General features: G+C 34.8%; 2 protein-coding genes across 7 annotated transcripts; one reads left to right on the top strand and one right to left on the bottom strand.

The window, feature by feature from the left end:
- The first annotated feature begins 48 nt into the window (after window positions 1–48).
- Window positions 49–15,181, top strand: LOC114874136 (organic cation transporter protein-like). Of its 6 annotated transcripts, XM_046290162.1 has the most exons (11): window positions 49–452; window positions 2,974–3,135; window positions 11,315–11,993; window positions 12,077–12,341; window positions 12,492–12,750; window positions 13,005–13,173; window positions 13,271–13,504; window positions 13,760–13,974; window positions 14,062–14,243; window positions 14,347–14,483; window positions 14,558–15,181. In XM_046290162.1, the coding sequence occupies exons 3-11, from the start codon at window positions 11,851–11,853 to the stop codon at window positions 14,673–14,675; spliced, it is 1,722 nt and encodes a 573-aa protein (XP_046146118.1). In that variant the 5' UTR covers window positions 49–452; window positions 2,974–3,135; window positions 11,315–11,850; the 3' UTR covers window positions 14,676–15,181. The 6 variants fall into 6 exon arrangements, with proteins under 6 accessions (XP_046146118.1, XP_029038954.1, XP_029038955.1 ...); XM_029183121.2 differs by lacking the exon at window positions 2,974–3,135; XM_029183122.2 differs by lacking the exons at window positions 49–452; window positions 2,974–3,135 and adding an exon at window positions 1,938–2,203.
- Window positions 15,182–16,821: 1,640 nt separating this feature from the next.
- On the bottom strand, window positions 16,822–23,237 carry LOC114874071 (wee1-like protein kinase). The gene is made up of 6 exons (XM_029182996.2): window positions 23,151–23,237; window positions 22,373–22,705; window positions 21,989–22,301; window positions 20,547–20,865; window positions 19,569–20,454; window positions 16,822–19,503 (listed from the first exon to the last, which is right to left on the bottom strand). Exons 3-6 carry the CDS (start codon window positions 22,239–22,241, stop codon window positions 19,189–19,191), a joined length of 1,773 nt encoding a protein of 590 aa, XP_029038829.1. The 5' UTR covers window positions 22,242–22,301; window positions 22,373–22,705; window positions 23,151–23,237; the 3' UTR covers window positions 16,822–19,188.
- Between the last annotated feature and the right edge of the window lie 70 nt (window positions 23,238–23,307).

Below are 23,307 nucleotides of genomic sequence, written 5' to 3' on the forward strand. Positions count from 1 at the left end.
TAGGTACGTACGACCTGGAAATTACAAAGCTTCATATTGTCAGTTAAGCGCGTACGAACGTTCAAACAGGAGCATATCGTAGTGAACCTATTTAAATGCCCCAAAAATTTTCTTACAAACTATGGATTATGGTGTATTGGATATTAATCGAGGTTTATCCATTTCAGAACTACTTAAAGCTTTAAGAAAGATTGACCATTTATAATAATTGTCTTAATTGATGGTACCGGTGTGCAGTGTTTAAATATTGTGCTATTATTGCAGATATCGTTTTAAGTATAATCATTTAAAGCGTTTGCGTAATGTGACAAATGGATGCAATTGTAAGAAATTTTTTACAAAATAATGTGCTGCTCAAAGTGAAATAACTCAATGTGCACAATAACCGATCCATACAGTATATGTAATCGATGACCGTACAAGATCGAACTTCCATAGGATTAATAATCTAGGTAAGTTTTAGTACATGCTGAACATCTTATCGCATATCAATATTTGCAGTTATATGTATATTTATATACGTAGATTACGAATACAATAAATGCTTTGTCGTTTCATTACATCTTTTTAAAGTAATAGTTATCGACATATTCGATTATAGGGATATTTAGAAACGATTGCACGATTATTAATATAAATTGATAGTGTATTAGGCATCGTACCTGTATCATAAAACAAAATCTTATTTAAACTGGAAGCATTCGAACGGATGTAAGAGTTGATTTTTATTCTTATACAACACATTCGTGTATAATTCTCTTACAATGTTGTCGCCCAACCAGTCTGTAGTCCCACTCGGAATTTATACTGTTAATGTGAAGCGATTACGCGTTTGTCACCGGTCAATGCCAATCGTTTCGAGTAGAGCCGGTAGAGTTCTATATTACGAATTACGTTTATAAATTGACACAAAGATAGCCAAGTATGCTAATCTAAACGAAAGAAAGGAGGAACACGTGTTCAGCGGATGCGATGAAATTTGAGATGTCAACGTTCCTTCGTCAATTCAATGCCCGTCTAGATCAAGATTTTTTTAACATTAAATAATAATTTTGAAAATGAAACGGTTTGTTAACATATTACCCTATCCCGATTAAAATTGTGAACGTGTTCGCGTACGCGGTTTACATTAGAATTATGTTTTTAATGCTAAACACATTTCTATTCTGTATGCAGAGTCGTAAGATGAGAAGTACGCAATATAAATGCCAGTTAAGAAGTATGTAATGCTGTAAGTGTAACGTTGCTGTTGTCCTTAACATTTACCACACGTTGCGGTGACATAATTCTTTGCTAATGTTAGGAAATATATGTTTTATCGTTACAGGTGATGAGTAATTTTACTATCTTAATCTTTTCTCAGTTGGAAACGGCTAACAAACATTTCAGGCCGCATATAACCATATATTTCTCTCAATGCAATCAAACGATGTTATCTGTATGAATGAATGATGAACTGTGCATAAGCATAGAACTCGACAAGAGGTCAAGTGCAAGTGTAACGCCTATCAGCGTGCAGTAGATCAAACGCATCATTCGCTTTTATTAGTAATTTATGATGTTCATAAGAATACGATGAATATTTCCATGCAATATAAATGTACAATAATACGAATTAACAGAGCCGGCCCTTAGATTTCGGGGGTCCGAGGCGAGTTCCGAAAAAGGGCCCCTTCACATACATGACATAAAAAAAGTATGAAATTAACATTAAAGCTTGTATAACTAATTTAGATTTTCAAGATATTCAAGTAAACATTACTCTTCTTGCATTCTTAGACGCAAAATCGTGTTATGGGGGCCCTAGTCTGCCTAGGCCCAGGGCCGGCACCGCAAATGAATAATTTCAGGAAATTTGAAGAATTTTAAAATTTTCGAAGCAATCATAAATCTTTAAAATGATGAAATATTTTTTACATAGGAAGTATGATGTTATGTAACGTATAATGTAAAGTTCAAAGAGCACTCTAATTATGTAGGGCGTATTATAAATCGTTCGATGTTCGATAATTCATAAATCGTACGGACTGCCATCTTTCGATGGCTTTGGAAAACATTCGTTATTGGAGGGTCTTCGACCTATCGTTCTTCTCGTTCATGTATCTGTGCGTATGCGTGTGTTTGACGTTTTGCTGCGTGAAGTGAACCCTCGACTGCCAGTGAATTGTCAAGAAATCTACGATTCCATGACAGAAACGTACAGGTATAAAAGGTTGGCATATATTTCGTGTACAATAAAGAGGAGAGATCATTTTATCTGTCGTGGAACCATCAGCTTCAGTTCGTTAGGTTTTATCGATTAACTTGCATGTTCGACCGGCCGGCGGATAGTCGACGCCGAGTCGACTAAGTGTCTAATGAAACGTTTCTAAAAACGATCGTTGTCGCAATTCGCAATCGTACAGATACATGCTTGCCAGTGTTCAGCGTGCCAGGAAGTAATGTTTCGAGAAGTTCAATGTGAAATAGGTAATTCTGTCATTGATGATTTCTTCGAAATAATTTGGGTCACTGGCATGTGAATTTATGCGCGAGAGTGTCTGCTCGCTAAAATCGTCAATGCGCATGCGCACGTTACGAACTAGACGCGGGAGAATATTGCGACCAAGGGCGTAAACATTTGGTTTTCATCTACTGAATCGATTAAATCATTTGTAACTTTACACTTTTTTATATTGTTAATGAAGGTTAGTGGATGAAATGGGTGTGTGCAAAGTGTGAACAACGCTGAAACATATTAACTGTATTGAAAAACACCGCTTATACAATACGTGGCAGAGGAACGATGCATTTCCTGTAGCGGAGACATGTTAATGAGGAAATCAATTTCATAAAAGCCATCTGTCAAGTCTCCCAATATTATTCATTGAAAGACATCACAAGTGTTTTGAACCTTTCGTATATCGTAATCGCTATTCAAACATTACATATTCAGAATATCACAGATGTGTTTAAAATTATCATTTTTTCCAGAAATTGTAACATCGGAGTATACTGCTACAAACTAGAAAACTATCAAGAAGATCAGAGGATCAAGTTTCAAGTTAAGGAGTACCACATCTTAACGTATCATTTTTAATAGTTAAATTACATTACAACAAGCATCGCATTACTAGGAATATTGCGTAATCAAAGGTGATTTCTCTTTTAAATAGTGTCTATTCTCGTATAAACATTTATCGTATTTCATATCACGCAGTAAGATGCGTCAACCATCGAGTAATATAGTAATTCAAACATTTATGGAGTCGGTATGGTAATGAAAAGCAGATGTCTTTATCCTAAATTACAATATATATATTTTTTTTTTAGAATCCTTGAAGGTTCTCTTTCCCTTTCTTCGTCGTAACGAACATCATAGCTAGTTCGAAATGATCCTGGCATACCGAATGACACGGACATCCAGTTTCCCGCCAACAACGAGCTCGGTGGTTATATTTATGTGCTGAAATTCCGCGGAGGGGGATGTGAACGGTAGCTTTCTTGTCCCCTCGGCGAGTATACATAGTTCACGATAACGCCCTTGCAAGGACACCGGCCTTCCATATCCAGGGCTTTCAAGCCTTTCGGGGTGAACGTATAAACGAAGCGAGAACGGATAAGAGAGTCAAGTCAAGTATAGAGTTGAAGATTCTCTTTTTTTTTCTTCTTCTTTTTCTCTGTCCCTCCTCGGAGCGACTAATTCTCTTCTTTCGTTTACCTCCCTCCAGAGACGTCCACCTCCCTTCTCTTCTTTCGTATTCACTCTCTTCTTTCCTTCTCTCTGGCTCGCAGGAAACCAGTCGCGATTTTTCACGCGGTGGGAACTAGAAGCCGCTCCCTACTATAAATAGCCTTCGAGTTCGCTCTCGAGCCTCTGGTCTCGGCCTCCAACGGCGATGGGTGTAGCTAAAAGGGGGTAGCCATCCATGGGCGCCGACGCACTGACGTTTCACTACCATTTCTTATCACCCGCGATTCCTTCAACACTTGCATTTTACACGAAACTGTATTATCCTGTTTATTTTTCCACCCAGAATTGCTGTTACCTTCACAAATGACTGTAGAAGTTTTCAGTTAACGATAAGGATCGGGGCGATCGGCGATTGATGATTATTAAAGTAGATGTTAGAACGTCCACGTAGTAGTACAAGTCGAGAGGATGCTTTTCAACCCCTATGATCCTCTTCATCAATGTATTTAAAAGATGTTGAAGGTAACTTTATGGCGTTTAATTTATTTATTGCAATATTACTTCTTTCATAATACATTATTGAATATTAGGTGAAATTGTCGCATCTGTTTGAAAACTTACCGGCGTAGGTGCGATCAGGAATAATTTTCTGGAAGGATGCGTTATTTCGAGGAAGCAAAGGCGATATTAGAAATTGTTAGTTTCCGTAGTATGCACGGTAACTGTAAAACGTGAGCGTTCCAAGAGAATGTACGTCCACGTGGGTCGCAGAATCACGCGCTCGACGAAGGCGTGGTTCTTACGAATCTATGCAACACAACTCTCCTATCAGGTTGATGCACTTTTAATCGTTCCTACGATTTAAGTGGAATGTTATGCGGAGAGAATGCTTCGTGAATTTTTCATTAATTTCCCACTGTCAAGACTGTAGATCGGTTTCGACTTCAGTTTGATTAGATTAGAAAGTTGAGTCCATGATAGGTTTAATAGGTCTTATTGTGAACGATGGCCTCTTCCTCTGAACGGAATCCCATCGACTTCTATGTAAGTCATGAGAAAGTGAAAACAGGAATAGGTTTTTATAAAAGATAAAAAGCTTAGTATCTGCGACTAATTGACTGGGTAGCTGGGGAATACAAGAAACAGGCATCAAGAACCATCGACGAAGCAAGATAATGTAAAAAAAAAAAAAAAAGATGATATAATTCTACCGGTTGAGCCTTAAAAAGACATACAAGTCGATGGACTAATAAGATCGTTTTGCTGAAATCACCGCAAAACTTCGAGTTGCAACGTTATATAATATAATTGTATCCTTTCGTTAGAAAAATTCAAAATCTTGTTCAATTATTCAGCACACGTATTTCACTTGTTCACGATCTTATCGCAACCACAGTGATATCACCTACGACTGTATATGATGTTTAATTATTTATCTTTTATGGTCTGTGAAACTCGCTCCATCGGTAGATTTAACTGGAATGCGGTTTAAATCCTATCAGATGCATATATGATCAGTGCGCGTTATTTAACATCAATTATGATATGTCGTACGTTGAATCTCAATCATCTTGATCGGTATCGTTTAATAACTTTAATTATCTTTTTCTCGTCTTATTGATGCTTAATCCATGGTAATTGCTTGTTCAATTCGCAATCACGTTAAAAGTCGTTGAACGATTTTGTCGTATGCATTCATCAAACGAGACCAATTACTGAAAATCCTCTTAATTTCTTGTATGTTTAATCACTCGTCGAGCCTATATATTACGGTGAATTAAATTGTAGACACAAGATGGTTTTGATATCACAGAACAGTTTGTTATCGTATCAGGTGTCTAATAAAATTTCAGAATTAACAGATTATTTTCGTATTGCTCGAAACAATTGTAGAATGATCTACTCGCAAATGATAGTTATTTCGAGAAAGCGTTTCAAGAATCCCTCTAGCCGCTTAAAATAATGAACTTACTCAAAGCTGGTAATACTATTTTCAAGGGATTATTTCAGGAACTTTCTCTGGTCGTTACAAATACTCCTTAACGATAAATACTAAGTTGTAATTTTTGTTAAAAGATATCACAAGAATTTCTTTCAAACAAGAGGCTACAACTTCAAAGTATTGAATGTAACAAAACCACTTGCTAAAATGAATATTAATTTTATATTTCAGAAACCAGCTATCCTCCTAAACGCCTTACTCCAAAGATTGAAAGCTCTCCTTAATCAAGAGGAAATTATTCACCTTTGTTACCTCTACAAGCTCCAAGTTTCAACTGAAAATATCTCATTATCAGTCATCCTTGTGCTGAAATTTTTCGTCGAAAGGATCATCCTCGATTCGATTCATATTCAATGGGAAATGCACCTGTAGCCTGGATTCTCCCTTTCACGCTGACCTCTCGGTACTCGTTGCAAACGCTATTTATAGATAACGTAAGCCTGATCATTGTTTTTCTCGTCTTCAGTTTTACTATGAGCTCATCTACTAATGGTAAAATCATAAGCAATTGGGTTACCAAGCGCAGGAACCTTCTACGTGATTTAGGATACATTAGAAACAATAAATTTCGGATACGATAAAAGTTAGCTGAAATTCTAACGAACGACACCGAGATGCAAGAACGATCGTAAATTAGAGACAAGCTCATTTATATTTCATGAGATATTATGTAGAGACTGTGGTTGTTTTACAACTGCAACGTGAAATGCTATAAAGCTACATGTGCATTTCAAAAGCAGACATAGAACAAGTAGCACAAGCGAAACGAGGCTTCGTACATGTCTTTAAAGTTAATTACTTCAATTTCGTCCCTGGGTATCACAATTTACCAAGAATTAGGGTAACTATCAAGCATCCGGTTATAGTACACTGAACGTACAATTACACGTTTCTTTAAAATGCACCAGACCAGGTAGAAAGAAAGGCTGCTGACGAGATGAAAAAGTTATGCTCCTTAATATTACCAGGGATATAATCCGACGTCTGGACGAGTACTGTTTCGCTTATGATGGTCAATGTTTTTCATCGAACGAAACCTGTTGGAAATTACATCTCTTCCGACCTCTTTTGTTACTCGTCCTTCGAAGGATGCGTCAGGATTCGTAATTTACAAGATTTCCTCCTACCTCATTTTATTTTCCTAATCACCTATCATGAATAATTTATATTATTCTCTTCTTTGTTTTTTGCAGTTTCTATTGATTTATTTATTTCGCACCGAGGAACGAATCTGTCTTATACCTCCACAAAATGCTCAATAGCATAAATTCCTTTCTGGTCAGAAGATTCGGCGATTCAAAAGGAAACTGTTCCTCGAGATTCATAATTCCCGAACGAAGCATGCAAACGAGCGCATAATCACGCTTGAAACGCGTTCTAAGGAGATGATAAATATTCGAAAAGTTTCGAGGAACGTTCTGTAAGGATCGGAAAGTCGGTGGGCCCTGTTGGGGCCGCATTCTCCAGCGGTCCTAAGCCTTCTGGATCGAGCCCTGTTCCAGCACGCGACCGGATCGCGCTTGGTATGCCGCGAATGCATACGACCACTTTTTACCTTGTCATCGTTTCAACCGCGTTATACGCGGTGCAATCAATTCGCTGACTCGTTGTATTATCAACGTGTCGCTACGCGATCCGTTTGCATCCGAGAACCGGCATAATTCAATGCGCATAATCACGATGGCTCGTTGCACCAGTTTTATTTGCTCGATGCTAGTCGTCTATGCAACACCGTTTCTTTTTTTTTCTCACACGTTTTCATTTGTATCGTTTCTATGTTCGTTTGACCGTTATACTCTGATAGGATCTATCATTAGATATCGATGTACGCGATCAACACTTTGACAATCGCCAATTTTTATGGAATTACCGAGCTTTGTAACTTAACGAGTCTTTCTACATTTGAGTGAATCTTATAGTATAATTGCAATTGATAATTGTCACATTATTTCAATGATAATATTTGAGCGACGATTCCTTGAAGTTAAGCTGAAAGTAATCACGATAAAGATATTTACTGCTTTTGTGTAATTTTCTGCCTAGGAGATGTTTGCGTGATGTTAACGGGATTCGTTGTACTAATTTGTTTTACATAACGTAATCGGCAGCAACGCTTTCAACAGAAGGACAATCTAAACGTTTGTTTTACCTGTTAACGTATGAAGCGACTGTTCGAAGACAGTCTCACGGTGTCCATATACATATATATAGATAAAATTATTATTTGTCTATAATCTTTGTATGTGTGATAACGTCAGACATTAGCTTATACACCGGTTTGATTTGGAAAAATGTTTAACTTTCAACCTTGTGGATTCTCAGAAAGAGAATTTGCATGACACATAGCGAACTGAAAATCAAAGGTAACATTTTTAATTATTAATAAATGTAAATCGATATAGGTGAAATAAGTATAGAGAACCCAAATTAAGAGTCCAAATTTTTAGTTAGCCATAAGGACAAACACGAGGAAGGAAAGAAGAAGGAGATTCGAAGCTGGAATGTTTGATCAATGATAAAAGAAAACTGGGAGTACGAAGAATTCCAAGTAAAGTTTTCCAATATACAGAATATGTTGTTTCAAGAAACATAAAGGACTGAAAATCAAATGACAAACCTTCAACTACTAATCAATAGATATAGATTTTATCTACAAAAAAATTCATGGCCACAACGATGAAGATAACATTCAGAAATAGAATTCTCAAAGATCTCAAACCGTTGCAGATACTGATTAATATTAATATCATAAATAAACCAAAGGAACGAAGAAAACCTGGGACCAAAAATAGAATTTTCAGCAACCGCAAAGCGTTGAAAAAGAAAGGTAGAACTCTATTCACTACATATTAGGTGACGCGGAATAAAGCGAAAGAAGCAGCGCGACCGAAGAATGAAATGTAGAATTTTCAAGCACAACGAGTCGCTGGTATTCAGACACCCATTTGGGACAGATGACCGTGGTTGCAATTGGGGGTAGGAGAATGCTGATGGGGGCCCTGGATCGTCAGCAACGTTGACCATCAGGGATAACCAGAAGAGTAAGAGGAGGGTAGACCGGCAGAAGCGATGGTGGTGGCTGCGGCGCCACTGCTATCTCCGAGGAAGGGTCATATACTTTTGTTCCCGCGTATTGCCAGCCAAAGTGCCGGCAGTCATCGTCCGTCCTTCGTGCGTGTGGGATCGTTTCGCGTTCCTCCATTCAACGTCGATGCTCTTTTGACAAGTGTGAGACCGTGAGCTCAGTGAATTCGTCACGCGAGGGAACATTCTCTGGGAAATTTATTCCTGTACGAAATACGAATAATATTCTATGTAGAAACAGTAGAAACTATTCTAAAAAGTAGGAGCACTCTGTTTTGAGTATTTGTAATTTCTATTATTTTCATAGAGCTTTTGGTGCTATAGAAGGTGTTTGAGAAGAGCATGAATTATTAAGTAAATTTTTAGTACCTAAATGAAGATATTTTTCAATCTTCTTACCAGATTCTCAAGTTAGAAAGGAAAGGTCGTTTCCTATAGTTATACAGGTTTCATTTCATTTGAAATTTCTGTAGTATAAAACTGGTTGCGTTCTGGAATGAGAATCACGGTAGATGGTACATTCACACATTTCATTGAATGGAAGGAGTGAACGGTTATACTCGCAGTACTTCGACACGACACGCGAAACAGCGTGTACTTTCTTTGGGAAGTAAATGAAATTGCATGTGATATTCGAAGAGAACGGCCGCGACCCTAACGCGATCGTTCATTCGTGTAAATTGCTGTACGTTTCACAATGAATCTAATTCCCTCTCGTTTACGCGTGTACATCTTCGATATCTTCTTCAATACAAATTTCTTCAATTCCTTTCGTACGTATTTTTCCATGCAGAATTGAAAAACACCGTAAACTAGCATTGTCTTGAAACCTTTACGAGTTGCTATTTCATTTGCATACCTTCGATTAGAATTATGTAAATTTTTATGTAGTACGCTGTAGTAGTCAGGGATTTATTGCATATCGTTAAACGTAAGACTTATTGTTTCTTTTTTAATCTTCTTCAAACATTCTTCCTTGTCTTTTTAATTCTCAACTCATTGTTAATTACGTTTTTCAAGGTGCTTGTAACTCTTCTATTACGCGTTCAAATTATTTTTTTAATAACTTACAAACAATCAGTAAGTTGATTGTTAACTTTACAACTTGTATAATTAATTACTTTTTAAATTAACCAGTTGTAACTCGTTCCAAACTAACATTCTTCTTTTTTTCCTTCGGATTCAATTAATTCTTCTGAATTGCTCAGAAATATAATTTACAGCTTCCCTAACAGCTTTCCTTTTCATTCATCGTTTCGATCTTCCGTTAACTCCACCTAATCTTAATTCTTCCCTCTTCATTATCCTTGCAAATTGAAACAAGAATAATTAGAGATAATCGACACGTTTCCTTCGAAGCTTATTATTAGACTTCTATTTTAAAATCTCGCCGAGTATTTACACGATGCAATCTTTTAAATAATTGCTTCCATACAAGCTGTGTTATATTGTAACTAGCTGATCGTAATCGTTCGCAAAAGCTGAAACCGGTAAAAGCGCCCGTTTGCGTTAAGTTCATTTGCATTATTAATGGTCGGATAACATGTGGCTGGTGTCGCAATGCTTGTCACCTCTTTGTAACGTTACAAAATTTATCTTCGATCAACGAGATGATCCTCGATACCATCCAGAACAATTTACAATGTTTTCTCAATTAGCCAAGCTAGCATCTTTTTTTATAAATTAAAATTTGAAGCATTCCCAAGCTGATCGACCTTTGACCCCTGTTCGCTTTAATTACCGAACTGTCTCTTCAATAGATCTTCATGATCTTGTTACCAAAGCTGTATGAAAAGGAAATGATAGTCTGCTTCATTCTTCTATTCAATTAACTTACTATTGATTGTATTCAATTAGATTCGACGTAGATAATAAGATAGGAACGATGTGGCGAGGACCACTGTGCAATCGGCCTTGAATGGCCAATTAATTTTCGGATGGTCTATAGCATTAGCCTCTATTAACACGTTCCTATCTACTATCTCAAAGTACTAGGAATATGTGCTAGCATTTTGACAGTACAAGGTACCGTAAAAATAGTGTATAATATATACTATGTAAGATCGTACAAAGTACAATCAAGAACGAAATTTATTTGGACGGAATGTAATATTGATTTGAAAATTTTGCCAAGTAAAACGTCCTATCAAAATGAACATTTGATCAAGTACAATATAGCGTATAAGGGTATATTTAAAACAAACGGTATCCAAACAGGAGCAACTTGTTTTTATCAATAATGCGCACTTTACAATTGCAGAAATCAACAGAAATGTTGAAAGACGGATATAGAAATCCTTGAATCATTTAATTTTGTCTTATAAGACTCTGCTTCTATTTCGATAACTTGCTCTAATTGCCTAATCGCCTAATTTAAGGACTTCCCGTGTAACGTTCGAGATAAAATTGATATCTCGCGTATGGATAAGAAAGTAGGATACCGCTGCTGTTAGAAATGAATTACGCATAATATTTATTATACTTGAAAGCTTATCGATCGTACGAAACGTCACGGTAAACCTAATTAATAACACGATTGCGTTTCTGAATTTCAGACTGAAAGAGGAAAGTCGGAAAGAATCCGGTCTAGCCAAGTTCATCTGTGTATTTTAAGAAGAATACCGTCTGAAGATACCAAGAAAAAAGTATTTACAATCCAGACATTTCTTCACTCATCAGGAAGATATTTTCTTCGTTGCATTATTTCAAGCTAATTTAAATAATCTCATAAACTGTATCATCCAAAATGACATAAAGTTTTAAAACATCTTGGGATAGTTGCAAAATTCCAATCAGGATTAAGAAGCAAAGGCTGTAAAATTCTTTAGAGATAAAGTCAGAGACAAACGTGTGGATTCTTTCTTTTCGATAAGGAGGCAAGAGAGAAGGTTTTCTCATAGTGTACGGGTCAGTAATTTGATTCATCGACGCACAGTATAGGTCCGAGGACCTATCCCTGGCAAGAAATCATTATCTCCGTCGAGACGGATTCGACGACAGGAAGAAATTCCTTTAGGAGCGTATCCCCGAGCAGAAGGACCACGGGGATTCGAAGACGTAAACGAAGAAGAATAAGAGAAATCAAGGAAAAATGGCATACGACGATGTTATCCTACGTATGGGAGAGTTTGGCCGGTATCAACGAAGGATCTACCTTATGCTCTGCCTTCCAGCGATATCCTGCGCTTTTCACAAGGTTGCAGGTGTCTTTCTAGGCGCGAAAATGAACACTAGGTCAGCGTCGATACTGTACTTTCATCTATTCCCATCTGTCTGTAAATTTCGTTCCATGTAAATCATGTAAATATTCGTTTCAGATGCGTGTTACCGTACGAGAGCATAGAAAACGCAACGTATTGTTTATCTCAGTATATAATGAACGCAAGCTATCCATGGGACAATAAGATAAACGGATGGTCGCAGTGTTACAGATACGAAGTACCTAGTAACGTGAACGACACAATGTTCAATAGGTATCTCGACAACATTCTCGTCCAGGATGATCTCAACCCTCAACGGATCATGCCATGCGAAGGATACGTCTACGACAGAAGAAAATATAAAAGTACCACTACTTCTGAGGTACATCTGGCACCCCCTGCTATCCCTTAACAATATAGGTCGTGATAAAAATTCTATTAAAAAGAAAAAAGAATCCCAGTTTGTTGAATCAAGCGTTTACCCTGTGCTGTCTGAATATTGAATTTTGTTCTTCTTCCTCTTTGATTTCAGTGGAACTTGATTTGTGACAAGGCATGGATGAGAGCTACGGGGGACGCTTTGTTCATGGTAGGAGTCATGCTTGGCTCGATGATTTTCGGTGGTTTGTCCGATAAGTTTGGACGTAGACCAATTTTCTTCCTGTCTTTAGTCATACAGCTGGTCGGTGGTATACTAGTCGCAGTTTCACCCGAGTTTATATCATACGTTATCTTCAGATTGATTGTCGGTTCAACTACAAGCGGTGTATTTCTGGTCGCTTATGTTATAGGTAAGTCTCTATTTGATTCGTTAACTGAATACGATAAATAAACAGTACCTTGCAGATATTACTCGATACTGTAGGCGGCAGCTATTTGAGCCTTAAAACAATTAGGGAGAGCATATTCGTCCACGGCTTGGATAGCTTAACGGTTAGAGTTAATGGTTAGATCCGGGTTCGAATCCAGGTCCAGCAAATCTGATCAACCGAATAATATAATTATCTCTAAAAATACTGCTGTTAACGAGAACATTGTTTTACAGCCCTCGAAATGGTAGGTCCTAAGAAGCGTTTGGTAGCTGGAGTAGGTTGCCAATTGTTTTTCACGACCGGCTACATCCTCACCGCTGCTTTCGCGTATTTTATAACTGACTGGAGAATGCTACAAGTGGCAATCACTATACCGAGCATAGCGTTCCTCCTTTACTGGTGGTGAGACCATTAGTCCTTTTATTAAATACCATCGAAACTGAATTGAATGCTATCTTCTCAAGTATTAATTTTCTAAATATCCTTCTACCATCAACAGGTTTATCCCTGAATCTGCTCGTTGGTTGTTAACGAAGGGTCGCACGCAAGAAGCAAAAGATATCCTTCAACGTGCCTCCCTAGAAAATGGCGTAGAGATGCCCAGCGAAGTTTTGGATACGCTTCTTAACAACAACAGCGAGGACACAGCACCAGATTATAGAAAGCCATCGTTGTTCGATCTTTTCCGCTATCCAAATTTGAGACGAAAAAGTATTCTATTATTTTTCAATTGGTAACGTTTGTTTTAAGTATCTTCTCCTGTATTTTAATACTTTAGAAAGTTATTTCATATTTCTCTTGAAATTTATTCATCTTACCGCTTTCTTATTTCTAAAGAAACATAAAAGTAAATATAAGTATATAAACTTTCTGAGGTATATAATGTAGTATTCTAAGAAACTCTGAAGAATGTACACTACCTCCTACTTGTTCTGCTGGGGGACCTGATAATATCCGTGAATATAATATAAATTTTTTCTCTTTGCAGGCTTGTAAATAGCGGTACGTACTATGGATTATCCTGGCACGTATCCAATCTTGATGGAAACGACTATGTTAATTTCGTTATTTCCGGTTTGGTAGAAATACCTGCGTACACATTTTTAATTTTCACCCTAAATCGTTGGGGTAGAAAAATCATTTTGTGCGGCTGTATGTTAGTATCTGGAGTAGCGTTGCTCGGCATTTTATTAGTACCTGCTGGTTAGTAAAATAAGACGCACAATTTTCTTGCCGTACTTTTCATTGGATGGCATTAAATATGATTATTGTATTAATGAATGTTCTCAGACGCTCCATGGATGGTGGTGTGTCTAGCAATGATCGGTAAACTCACAATTACATCGTCTTATGGTGCTATTTACGTCTTTACTGCCGAACAATTTCCCACGGTTATTCGAAATGTCGGTCTTGGAGCGAGTTCTACTTTCGCTCGAATCGGTGGCGTTATTGCTCCATATGTGATTCATTTGGTAAATAGATTTTGCTTGCTATTTAAATAAGTACATATATGGTATTGATTATGAAGATAAAACATTCCACGATAGTGTTTATGATGAATCTACTGTCTTACAGTCTGAAATTTGGATGCCTCTGCCTTTTGTTATTTTCGGATCATGCGTGCTCTCCGGTGGAATACTGTCGTTACTACTTCCAGAAACATTGAACAAGAAACTTCCAGAATCCATACAGGATGGTGAATTATTTGGAAAGTATGTTGTCGTGTAATAATTTCTAATAACTTTGATGAAATTTCTATATTTATTTTGTTAATCCTTCCTTTCAGAAAAATTTCCAAGAAGAAGAAGAAACATCAATTAGATATGGATCAGCCTAATTCAATTGATGTAATTAAACCATTGAAACCACAAGAGAATGGTGTTAACGAGAAGCAAAATGGATGACGTTAATTTCTAAAAAAGAATCTCGGCTATGCTCAAACATATACTTGAATCATGTCTAATTGTACATTAGGCACTCTTCTATACACTTTTTACGTGTATGAATCTTAAGAGTGCTAATTGCAAGATTGCAATACCAAAAAAAAGTACATTGAACTTCGAAGTTGTGTAACTAATGTAGATTGCTTCTAATTGAACAAAACCTGTAAAACAATCAGGGGACTATGGGGTACTCTGTACTTTCGTCTTGTCTTAAAACGCAATGAAAATAAGAAGGTAGTGTTTGCCTTCTGTTTATACAGGTACAGAGCACACAGCCTTTGTAATTAATAGCACATAAAAGTTCTGCCAGCAAACATATCATTTACTCTAATTTCTGAATGTATCTACGTGTTAAGTGCCCTTGAAATATAAACATGTGAAAGTTTCTTTGGAAAGTTCATGCGGAAAGTAATTATGTTAAGGCGCGTCGGATACAGATAAAAAAATATAAAGACTTTGACATTTTAGTTGCTCATTCTTATTTTTAATTGATCCCGTCTGCTGGATGGCGTTGGAAAACTTTTTAAAAATTAACCGTGAAAGGAAAAGTCACGGCGAAACTTCGGAAAACCGTCATGCTCCGATCCAGGCCAAATTTTGCAAATAAGCTCCATTTTGCAAAAGGAAATATCTGTGAAAATGGTTTTTGGCGACTTGAAATTTTTTTTTACAATTTTGATGTCATTCCCTACCTTGCCAACACTTTCAGAAGAATCGACCGTCGAAAAGGTAGGGAATAACATCAAAATGGTAAAAAGTGTTTTTTCGAATCGCCAAAAACCATTCTCACAGATGTTTCCTTTCGCAAAACAGAGCTTATTTGCAAAATTTGATCTAAATCGGAGCATAACGGTTTTCCAAAGAACAACCTTGTTTTTTTTGGGATCCGGAAAATTCATCGCCCGCAATTCACTGCCGCGTCAATTCTTCGCCAGCAATTCACCGTCGCAATTCATCGCATCCTGAGTTCACTGCCGAGATGTGTTTGGTCAAATCAAAAAGTTATTTTTTATTTAAGCATATTTTTGGAGTTCTATGAATGGCTATAGTTCCGAATGTCCCTGGTCACTGATCTACTTACATGAAATTTAGAAATCGGGTTTCCGTATGTATAGGGTGTCCCTTATAAAATTCATTTTCAAGAAATTTTGTTTAACTTCTTTAACAAATTTGATTTATATTTAAGATTTTTAGTTAGGTTAGGGTAGGGTTAGGTTAGGGTTAGGTTTAGGTTAGGTAATCTACCTATTAAATTACATATTTCCATACATGTATTTTTTCATTTCCATACTATGTATTTCTTCACAGTTCATAGAATTCCAAGAATATGGTAATCATAATTTAAGGCAAAAACTTAAATAAAAAATGACTTTTTATGATTTGACCAAACATCTCATTGCTTATAGACGGTAAGATATGCTAGCGATCATTTTTAAGCTATAAATTGCTTATACAATAAAATAATGCGGCGGTAAACTGCCAGCGATTAATTGCTGGCGGTGAATTGCGGACGCGATGAATTGAGGTGGCAGTGAATTTTCCTAGTCTTTTTTTTTAATAGATTGGGCGAAGCTTACTTACCGACTCTCGGAAGATTGGTCGGTAAATTATTGAGTAGTTACCACCATTCTTGAACAGATGGCGATAGCATCAAATTCATTATGGGAGCTTATCCCACATTTAAATAGAATGAATTGCGTTTAAATTGTAAAAATATATTTTAAATAGGAAAATATAAAGGTTGACACGTCTTTAGGCTTGGAGAATTTGGCGAGGAATGAATATTCATAAAACTGATTCCAATTTGTTTAAAATGACTAATGAACAATAAACGTAGTTATAAAAAGGTGGCGGTGAGAATAATCTTCAATCTTCCTTATCGACAACGGCCGCCACATCATTGCGTGGGGATATCTGAGACACTCTTGGACACTCCCTGAATCATGACCCCTCGAGAACAAAGAATCACACATATTATTAAAATTTGTTGTATTGTATATTAACAAAATTGCAGTATAATTCTGATGAATCTTGTATTTATATCTTCCATTTAATTTTTTGTAGTACTACTAACTTTTAATACGTCAAAATGAAAAATTACCAAAAATTAGTTCATGATCATTTATTATAATAATAATATTAATAATAATAATAATAATAATAATAATAATACAATAATAAGATTAATGAAACAACAGTTCACAGTGTATGTAAACATGGCATATTACCAGAATACTTGACTGCCAGAAGTTGGGGTCCACCCTTCCTGGCACATATTTTGAAGCTTAAATAGCTTCCATATCGCTTATTCACATTTTTTCTTACAAAACTTTGTAAATTTTATACACAGCATGGCCTATGACTAAATACATAACATTGGTTTGTAAACGAGGTTACACTCAAAAGAATTAGTATTTAATAGTATCACCTTTCAACATTGTGATAACATAAAAGAAAATATTTAATGGACCATAGTTTAAGGAACAAATTTGTATGGTAAATAAAAGATACAGGTAGTTTGTATCGCAAACTACAATAAACAACTCATGATATTAGTAAAATGCTGTACAGATCTCTTTTTCAGTTTTTGTAAACAGTAATGCATTGCATTACATATATGCTATATCTTTTTATATAAATATGAACATCGAAATGCTGCAGTAACGCAAATATAAAAGAATCACATATTAGCATGCTCAGTGACACGAGATTATTAAATCAAGGTACAAAGACTGATTTTTTTATTAGCTAAAAGCCAAATAATTGTACATAAGGCATCTAATCGATGATTTTAAGGGACAGAGATATTCATTGTATGCATTTGGTATGATACAACTGAATACACATCATAATAAGCAATTATTCGTTGTTATTCTTGATCAAGAAACACAACATGTTACAAGAAAAAAGTGAAATAAAAAAGTCGATAGGTCAATCTGTCCAACATAAAAAGATTTGTAATATCTTTAAATTAAATACGTATTCGATAATGAAATGGAAATATTTTTTTGAGAATTTTTGTATTAGTAAATAAAATAAGAAAAACCTAATCAGTAATACCACCTATGCTAGAAACGCGGATTATTATACATCAGTATCTATCCAATATAATATAATAAAAACACAAGGAAACATAGTATAATACGAATTTTAGAGCATGCTAAAGACAATAGGACTATAAAAAATACTACAAAAATAATTTAAACTCAAAACATTTTACGTTCAAAGGTTCCCTCTTGAATCACTTGTGATTTTAAGAGTTAGTTTCTTATATAAATCATACACAGAGTAAAATCGTAATGTTTACGGCTGGGAATTATGCTTAGATGAAGTTCTATAATGGCAACCACGAGCTCTATTTAAAAAAAAAATCTTATTGTATTAGTAAGAACATGTAATGTATACAGGCAGTAAATAATATCGACTTTATTATTATTATTATTTTAAAAGATACTTGTATATATCCTTAAAATATATTGAATTTAAGATTGTGAAAAAATATAAAAATTAATCATTATGATATGTTTAAAGTAGCAGTCTTTTGTCTGAGTATGAAAAGTGCAATAAATAAAGAAAAATAATTATTTGATCATTTGACAAGTACTTGATAGCAACAAGTGATGGATAATACAGACATTAGTATTGATTATAAAACATTAGACAAGACATAACATTAAACCATTACACGTAAATATCTATATATAAAAATATAATGTATTTGTAACAATTTGTTACAGTCTATTGTTAGTACTCCCCAATTATCTCAAACCAAAATGAAATAAAGAATGTAAAAACGTTAACTAGTAACTGATGCTATAAAGATTTCCTTTCTTCCAACATTTCTATTTATAATACTGGTTAGTTTAATTTAAAAAAATGGTAATGCTTTAAAACGAGTGTATACTATAATTGTACAAAAGTACATAAGTAAAAACTTGTACGAAGAACAGTAAAACATGATGAAATATGCAATAATATTGTTACTTTTGTTAATGAAACAGATTTCCACATGTTATATATCTTGTACAACATAATAGACTAATGATGAATATTGGCAATAATTATTACGTTTTCAAAACCTTACATATCTACTTTTCATCTTGCATACGAAATATTAAACATATACACAGATAAACAGCATCAAATTACTGTATTACCCATCTAAAAATTTAACTAACGATGAAATGTAATATACCGAAATGGAAAATTACCTGCTTATAATTTTCGTTTTGTAAATCGTAACTTACTTTTATTAATGTAATATCTTCATCGCTGCAAGAGTTTACTCGCAACTCCTATACAATTTCACTCTGTGTAGCATTTTATTATTCTCATATTATCAAATAGTGATCGCATTTTCACTTATCAACTAGAGTTAATTCATATCACAATGTCAAGGCACTTAAAAAAGGTATTTTTCCTTAAGCACCTTTACCTTTCTCCTTTAGTCCAACATAAACATAACACAGAACATTCAAAAATTTGTAGTGCTATTGCTTCGGTTGACCTTTTTACCCACTACTCGAGATGAAGTTCTAGTTGGCGTAGGCCTTAATTTATATCCTCCAGCGTTCATATTGTTATTAATTGCCGCTACATTTGGAGCAATAGTTTTTAGGCATTTGGCGGCTTCCTGTAATTGTTTTGATAAAATTTCGTTTTTCAGCTTTTCCGCATTTAGTTCTCGTCGAAGTTGAGCTTTCGTTTTATTCCCAAATGGACATAGTACTCTATGCTGAATAAGGCATACCGCTGAAGGTCTCATTTCAGGGTTTGGATGAACCATCAGCTGTAACGAAAACAAAATTATTAAAATTCTTCATGATATTTTTTGATAGTTTAAGGAATACTTACTTTAAGTAATTCATTAACGTCACGACTATAGTGCGGTAATTCTTTTAAATTTCCATTCCTAATGTCATGCCACTCGGGTCCATTTTTGGGTAATGGACCTCCACCGCCTGCTTCATAAACAGTTAATCCCAAAGCAAAAATATCAGCTTTTGATAAGTGACTGAAGTCTTCACGTAAAATCTCGGTCGGTAAATATCTACAATCTCCTTCTTCAACTTGAGGGTTATTAACAGATGTAACATGACCTAAATCACCTATTTTATAAGTGATTTCTTCTTCTATAGTTTCTTCCTCGTCAAAGCCATCATCTGCTGAATCGTAATTGACTGCTAGTAACCTTTTTTCTTTCGAGATAAAAATATTTCCAGGCTTTATATCCATATGTACTAATTGCATACTGTGAATGTATCTTAAACCTTCAGCAACATGTAACAACAGTTGCCGTATCTCCGCTTCAGTAAATTTTTTGTTTTCTTTTTCTAAATTCACGATTGCATCTGCTAGGCTACCACCGTTACAATATTCATTCTGAATAATCATGTGATTATCTTCTGCCCAAGCCGAATAGTACCGTACGACATGCTGATGTTTACCAAGAACAGCATGAGCATATACTTCGTTTAAAGCATTCTTTTCATTAATACTTCCAGCCACTGGTTTAATACTTTTTTTAATGGCATAAATGCATCCATCCAATCGATTAATACACTTATAAACTGAACCAAATTCGCCTGTACCAATCAATCCCAGTTCGTGAAATTCTTGGTGATATCTAGGAATGTTTGAGTCTTGCAATGCTACACGTTTTGTTGCTTGTTCTACTTCTTCGTTGTCTGACTCCTCAGAATCAGCGAGATCGAATTTCGGAATTTGAATATCAGGAGAGCTAATATTAAACCAACAACAATAGACGTTAATAAAATAATAAATATATTAATATTATACATATAAATTATGTATTAATATAATGGAACTCACCCATTGAGACTACGTTTAGACCTAGTACGTTTTCTTGCAGTTAACAACATTCCATTTGGTGTAAAAGGATTTACATTGGCAGCTGGTTTATCCGATTTTGTTTGATAGCTACATGCTCTTGGTTTGTCTAATGAAAATAGTCTAGTACACTTAGTAGGGAATGGAGTATGCATCGCGCTCTTCTCCATTAAAGTCTTTGGAGTAGCAGGCGAGTCAAAGAGACGTAAAGCTCTAACGCGTTTGTACGGTGGACTACATGCCATTGACATTTTTTGTGAACAAACATTCTCACGAGGAGGAATTCTTATTCTTGAAGCACCTGTAATAAATGTTTACAGCAACATTCAACAAATTTACTTACCACTTATATTTAGCCCATTTAAGCCAAAAACTTTATGCAATTCAAAAATACCACTACATTTTCCTATGAAATTTACAAATATTTATTAATGCTATAATAATATTTTATATGCTCCATTCATTATAATATTTCTTTTTTATACTTTCATACTTTTGAAATATATTTGTAGGTATTTTTCTTCACATTTTAAAATATTATTAAATATTTTTGCATTTTAATAAAATGTGTAATTTTCAAATATTGTTTTCTTATCTTCTTTCATATTTACAATTAAATTTATATGTAATTACAATGAAAATACAATGAATATTTACAATGAAATCTTACTATTTCATTAAAAATGAATATATGCTTAAAAACGCAATAAAACATTACAAATATAACAATATATTACAGAATAATTAGTAAATGAAACAAAGATTAAACAGTTCACATGTTTTTGAGTAACTGTTGTCAATTCCATATGAAAATATGGATAAACAATTAAGAACTCTGAGATAATATCAGTACACAGTCCAATTGTATTTACTGACCACACTTTAATAATCATTCAATATAAACTTACACGCATGATGTAAAACAATTGCCCAACAAAAATATCAATTTTCTCACACCATGCACAAATATTTTTATTTTAAATGCTAATAAAATTTTCCAATGCATTTAAACTTTATAAATATAGAATTAAAAATGAATAATCCAAAACGAAAGCATATAAGATAAAAATAACGATATAAATTATGATGATACGCAAACATTTCAACAAAGCAAACAAAGACCTAAATTTACTAAAATATCTTACAAAAGATATACAGATAGCTAGCTTTAGAGATAGTAAAACACAGAAAACAAGCTGGGAACCAGGATTTAAATACTTACAATATGAACAGCATCTATTACAAAGATATTAGAAGAAACTGAACAGAAATTTTTGAAAAAAGCTTGCAACTTTTCAACCAAAACCATCCATAAACAAGTCACGTACATAGTAAATAATGGTTTTAAAGAACACATTGCACTCAAAAGATTGTAAAAAAAAAACAAGTTGCAAACAGTTTAGAAAACTTTTTATCTTACTAACCTGTCACGTTACTAATCGGTGTTTTGTTATTATTAATTAACACAGGTTGATTATTTTCACTGTCACTACAGTCCATTGTATTGCTAAAGGATAATTTTCTTGGTTGAAGCGGGGGTGAACATCCAAGATCTTCCGCCGAAGAATCTAAAATATCGTCAACATCACAACCGGAGCTGTTCGTACGACAGCTGATATTCAGCTCCTCGTCCTGAATGTCGCATGCGTCAAAATGCAACTTTTGTGCGACTTCCATGACTACAAATTGTCACCATAAGTTGCTGTGCATGCAACCGTCTCGTGTACACTGTATATACTAAAGTAAAATCGATACTAATTATAAAATCTTGTCAATTGGGTTTGAACACGTTCATTCAAACAACGTACCACGCTACGTTCGTTATGGCGGGTGGCTCGATGTTATTCTGGAAAATTACGAACGTCCAATCAAAACGTTCCTTAAGAATTGGTAGCTATAGAATTCGATGTAACGCGTCCTCCTATTGGCTGTGATTATTCACAATGGTAGTACATAGTAGCGTCATCTGCACACATTTCCAAGGGAGAAAGCATTCTCGTGAAATTCTAAAACTTTATTCTTTGAACGTTTTGCGTGAAGGACGCCCAAAGTAAGCGATGATTTTTCGACAAATAATGGATGAAAATAAATTTTCTCTCTACTCTGGTGATCCCTTTCAGTATTTAAGAAACTAAATATTCCTGTAAGAAATGAAGCCATGTTTTATTGCCATTAACAAATTAAGTCGTCAATATTTAAACGTAATATTTGTAAATTATAAAACATATAATGAATAAAACTATATCGAAGTTTCAAATTTTCCGAAACAATAAACTTTAGGAAACAGAACACTGTATTTGGTCGAGTATAAATATATAGAATTAGTTTAAATAAATCCAAACATATTTATTAATTATAACAATGTAAATTTCTTCCAATATGTTTTAACCTTTTGTTAATTGTAAAATTCAGGAAACATAGACAAAGCAATGTGTATTCTATTTTCCTGAACAAAAAAGCATTGTAAAATGTTCAATTTAAATGGAAAAATTCAATCAAAAAAGATAACACGCAGATGCATATTATAATACACTTAAAAGAAAAAGATTTTGTACATTTTATAAGTAAGAACATCGAAAAACTTACGCAAGCAAGGAAAATCTTTTGCGTCTTTGTTCAGACAAAGAGCCCTTTTCGTGAAAGAAGTTTTACGAAGGCAGTGAAAGAATTTTTATTGAGCAGCTGCAACCTGTAGCGTTTGTATGAGAGCAAGTTAGAATGTATTGGTGTCGACGATACCCAT

Source organism: Osmia bicornis, chromosome 2 (assembly GCF_907164935.1).
Source record: "Osmia bicornis bicornis chromosome 2, iOsmBic2.1, whole genome shotgun sequence".
Lineage (NCBI taxonomy): Eukaryota > Metazoa > Arthropoda > Insecta > Hymenoptera > Megachilidae > Osmia > Osmia bicornis.